The sequence below is a fragment of the Centroberyx affinis genome, unplaced genomic scaffold, assembly GCF_046629955.1.
Source record: "Centroberyx affinis isolate AG114_WGS23_722 - 3 ecotype Tasmania unplaced genomic scaffold, CSIRO-AGI_Caff_v1 ptg003000l_1, whole genome shotgun sequence".
Classification (NCBI taxonomy): domain Eukaryota; kingdom Metazoa; phylum Chordata; class Actinopteri; order Beryciformes; family Berycidae; genus Centroberyx; species Centroberyx affinis.
Genome location: NW_027281103.1, coordinates 1 through 5,321, shown reverse-complemented (window position 1 = coordinate 5,321; position 5,321 = coordinate 1). Strand labels below are relative to the sequence as shown.

The 5,321-nt window shown below is 43.2% G+C and overlaps 1 protein-coding gene across 1 annotated transcript; it reads left to right on the top strand.

Annotated features, from left to right (window-relative positions):
• Positions 1-349: 349 nt before the first annotated feature.
• Positions 350-3,096, top strand: LOC139659048 (peptidyl-prolyl cis-trans isomerase C-like; the record flags this gene model as incomplete). Its single annotated transcript, XM_071537260.1, has 5 exons — positions 350-454; positions 1,257-1,370; positions 1,476-1,569; positions 2,403-2,470; positions 2,959-3,096. Coding segments are annotated over exons 1-5 (519 nt in total), but the record flags the coding sequence as incomplete, so codon positions are not given.
• Positions 3,097-5,321: the final 2,225 nt, after the last annotated feature.

Genomic DNA, 5,321 nt, shown 5'->3' with positions numbered 1-5,321 from the left:
GTAATTATGTTGATTCTTAGATTTCCCTCCTCTCATTTCTTTCCCATTCCTTTCCTTTCTTTATTCTCCTTTACTTTCTCCGCCTCTCCCCTCCCTTCCTCTCCTCTCCTCCTCTCCTCTTCTTTCTTTCCCTTTCCTTTCCTCTCCTCTCCTCCTCCTCTCTCCTTGTCTCCTCTCTCCTCGGTGGGCAGGGCTTCAGACCCAGGCTCTGCCCACAGGGGGGAGGGGTCTGTGATGTAGCCGGGGTCGGAGCGCTGTTTCCCGGCCAGCCTCCCAGCTGTGACTCGCTGTGATTTCTCCCGTTTCCTGCCGCGTGGGGCCTGCTGCTGCCGCTGCCGCATCCTGTGAGATGGAGCTCCGGACGGTTCTCTCGGTCTTCCTCCTGCTCTCCGCCGCCTCCCCGCAGCTGGCGGCCGGCTCCAAAGCCCGGACAGGACCGAAGGTGACCGAGAAGGTTGGTGCTTCTGCCGCATTCACTCGCATTAATTCAATATCCCGCGCGTCTTCGGCATCTTTGGCGATATCCGCTATGCGCGCCACCGGAGCGGGGATAATAACGCGTTACGGGCACACGTACACGCGCACGCACACATACACACTGAAAGGAGGAGACGACGTGTCCGTTCACAGCGGAGCGGCCTGGATGTAAACACACACTCGCCGCTGGGGAGTTTTTACCGACAGCCCCAGACACACACACACACTCACACACACACACACACACACACACACACACGCGGGCTACGTGTCCATTCAGAAGAGACTATGCGCAATGCGTTTTCTGCAGGCCCTTCACTCTCTCTATTCATCTGAACGGGACCTGAGCTGCATGTTGATGTTTATTAACCAGACTGAATGGATTTTAGTATGAAAACACACACAGAGCCAGCTGGCTTCATGAAGCAGATGAAATATATACAGTATGTATATTCAGATTAAGATTCTAAGCATAAATGTAAAAGCAGCCTCAAATTTATTGGGATCTTGCCCAGTCAGCAGCTGCTTTTATAGTGGAATAATGTGAATAAAAAGGATTCATGATGAGAATAATGTTAATAAAGAAGGTTAATTATGGGTAATGTAATAATAATAGGAGTAATGTTAATAAAAAGGCTTAATAATTGAGATACTGACAAATTATGATTACTATCACTGTATAAATGTGTTCATAAATTCATGATTCACAGGTATTTGTTGACACATTTGTTCCTCCTCTGTGTGTGTGTGTGTGTGTGTGTGTGTGTGTGTGTGTGCAGGTGTTTTTCGACATCACGGTGGCGGGTCATGAGGTGGGGCGGATCGTCATCGGTCTGTTCGGGGAGGTCGTCCCGCTCACCGTCAACAACTTCGTCGCCCTGGCAACCGGAGAGGTGGGATGACGGTGCACGCACACACACACACACACACACACACACACAGAAATGCATGCAACACACTCACAAACTCTTTCTCTTCCTCTCCCTGTGTGTCTGCAGAAAGGCTTCGGCTATAAAGGCAGTAAGTTCCACAGAGTCATCAAAGACTTCATGATCCAGGGAGGAGACTTCACCGCTGGAGACGGGACCGGAGGTGAGACCGCATCTGAGACCGCATCTGAGCCCATATCAGCCTTTTATTAAAAATCACATATGAGCCGGTCAGTCAGTGTGGTTCACCTCTGATGTGATGGATATGCTGCAGCTCCATTGATTACATAGTTATTGTAATTGTGTTTTTACAACTATATTTTTCCATACTTTTTCAAACTTTTTTTGTGCAATTTCAAAACTTATCAGGACCTGGAAATAACCAAAATCTTTTTCCAGACATTCCGTGATTTTCCAGATACCGATATATCCGATATTTTCCCACCCGTATCGGGTGATACCAATATGCAATCTTCATACAAAGATGCAAAACAGGTTCAGGTTTTCCGACAGGCCGATCTTAAGATAACGAAGTGTTTTTAAACAAAAGATCATGTTAGTTGACAGTTGTATAAAGTGACACTGCTAGAAAAAAAGGTCACAAAAATTCCACAATCGGCCAAATATCAGCAGTAGAAATAACATCGCACCGATACCAATATTGATTTTTAAAGCTGATATCAGCCAATCCGAGTCTGCTGATATATCGGTGAGTCCCTCGATCCCACAGTTATTTCATGATCAGTTCTACAGAGACACAGCAAGACAGGACAGGACAGGACAGGACAGGACAGAGCAGGACAGGACAGGACAGGACAGGACAGGACAGAGCAGGACAGGACAGAGCAGGACAGGACAGGACAGGATAGAGCAGGACAGAGCAGGACAGGACAGAGCAGGACAGGACAGGACAGGATAGAGCAGGACAGAGCAGGACAGGACAGGACAGGACAGGACAGGTTGCTGCTGGACTTCACTCTGCTGTCCTCCCTGCAGGTCGCAGTATCTATGGAACAACGTTCGCTGATGAAAACTTCAAACTGAAGCACTTAGGGGCGGGCTGGGTGAGCACACACACACACACACACACACACACACACACACACACACACACACACACACTCACACACATCACACATGCAACAACCTTTTGACCCAATAGCAAGGCCAACAACTTAGTCACTGTTTATCTCATTTCTATCTGAAACATAGACTGATTAATTTCTTGATTGGGTGATTGATTGATTGCTGATTTGTATATCAGGTGAACATGGCTGACACCAATGTCAAAGCAGACAGACTAACACACACACACACACACACACACACACACACTTTGGCTGCTTGTAATGTTGGTGATCTCTTGAAGTTTATTCTACTGTCGCATTTGTTGTAAGTTGCTCTGGATAAGAGGATCAGATAAACGACTAAAATGACAAAATGAGTCAATGTAATGTAATGTAATGGTATCGTATGATGAATGGGCTGATATCTGGCTGGTGTGTGTGTGTGTGTGTGTGTGTGTGTGTGTGTGTGTGTGTGTGTGTACCAGGTGAGCATGGCGAACGCCGGTCCGGACACCAACGGCTCTCAGTTCTTCATCACCGCGGCCAAAGCTCCGTGGCTCGACGGGAAACACGTGGTGTTCGGGAAAGTCCTGGACGGCATGGTGAGCAGAGACATGTTTACTGTAAACATGTAAACAAATCAATATGCAGAATCATCATCACATTAATGTTCCTGCCTCGGTCTAATGACTGTAAACCAGTGAGTCCATGTTGGAGCTGATTGGTCTCCTCTGTCTCACAGCAGCAGTGTTGTTAGTTCTAGTGTTTCTCCACATTAAAGGAATAGTTCACCCAAAAATGAAAATTCAGTCATTATCTACTCATATGCCGATGGAAAGTCAGGTAAAGTTTCTTAGTCCACAAAACAGTCCTGGAGTTTCACAGCAAAACAGCGTTGCAGCATTCTCCTAAACAACCGAAGCTGCTGGGGACTTGTCTTAAAACGTAAAAAAAACAACCGAGAAAAAAACATAAAATGGCTCCATACAGCTCGTCCGGCGTAATCCAAGTCTCCGGAAGCCCCGAGATCCCAAGTTGACTTGAAAAGACGTCATTTACACCCTTTTTTTTTTTAGCCGAAATCTTCACTGTAGCCGCTGAGCTCAAAGCCGCGTTCAGGTTAGCGTGCACCTCGTCTGAAGTGGAGCACGAGCTGGAAGGAGCGTACATGAGCCGCTAGACGAGATCTACGAGAACTCACGATCTCTCCGTACCTCCGTGTTTACACTGCTACCCAGAAGCTAGCCACACACAGAGAGAGAGCTCTGCTGAAGTGCCTCTGTCGGATCTAACGTTACATTTTCAGTCTTTGATCTGTTACCTAACCGTTGTAGCTTCTTTCAATAGCGGTGATATATAAAACAACATATTTTTCTGCTTCTGTTGTCAGACGACTGGGCAACTGTGATCAAGGGTCACAAAATACTAACTGGCTAACCAAGGCTAATGCTAATGTCTGTGCTGTTAGCATTTTGTGACCCTTGATCAATCCATTGTTTTTTATAGTGGTGCAGTCGTCAGTGGTGCAGTCGATAATGACTGAATTGTCATTTTTGGGTGAACTATTCCTTTAATACTACATTTCCCATCAGCCCCGTTGCTCAGCTGTTATTTGGGCTTATTGGGTTGCATGCGTGTAGGTACAGTATCTGCATGTATGTGTGTATATGTGTATGCAAATGAATATTCGTATGTGCATGTGTATATGTGTGTGTGTATGTATATGTAGGTTATATGTCTATGTGGCTATTATATCCAGTATACACACACATGCCTCTGAACTTGTGACAAGGGCAGAAAATATGTTGTGTCCCCCCCCCCCACACACACACACACACACACACACACTGCGTTCTGTAGTATGTATCTGTGTTAATGTTGTGTTGTATGCTACTCCATCCATCGTGTTTGTTTTGTTTTCTTCACTTTTCTCTTCTTGTTTACAATGCTAAAATTGAAACAAAAATTCTAACTATAAAAAAAAATACAACAAAACCACAGAATCCAACCAACCATGAATAAATATACAGCAAAAACACACACACACACACACACACCTGGATTTATTTATGAGCACACCTTTGAATCTTTCATACCCAAACCAGGAGACACATGAACATGAACAGTAACTCAGACAGCTTCTCTAGGCTTTATATTGCATTGACCTATTTCCTATATACCAGATAAACCCACATATACCTAATATCCATATATTTATTGAATAACTAATATAACTAATATCCCTATTTCCTGTATACCTAATATACCTATGTAACTACAGGATATGCCCAATTTACCTATTTTCTATTTACTTAATTAAATATACATCTATATTCCTATTTGCGGTATACCTAATACACCTATATGGAAAATACCTCATTCTTACATACCTAATGTATCTATATAGCTACGTAATATAGCTTTATAGCTACAGTATATACAGTACCTAATATTTCCAATATATATTCCTATAATATACGTATTTCATATTTCCTGTATAGCTAATATACATATTCGCTAACACTTTACAATAAGGGTACATTAATTAAGGGTTAGTTAATGCTTAACAAGCATTAACTAACCCTTAACCCCTGGTAATCATTTACTAATGGTGGTTTACTAAGGTATTAATTTATACATTATTTAATAGTTTATAAAGGTGACTATTAAATAATGTATAAATTAATACCTTAGTTAACATGAACACATTAGTAAATTACACATTAGTTAACTGTTAATTAAGCATTAACTAACCCTTAACTTAGTGTACCCTTATTGTAAAGTGTTACCCATATTTACATTGTATACCTGTTCTCTGTATAGTTAACACACCTGTATGCATCATGAG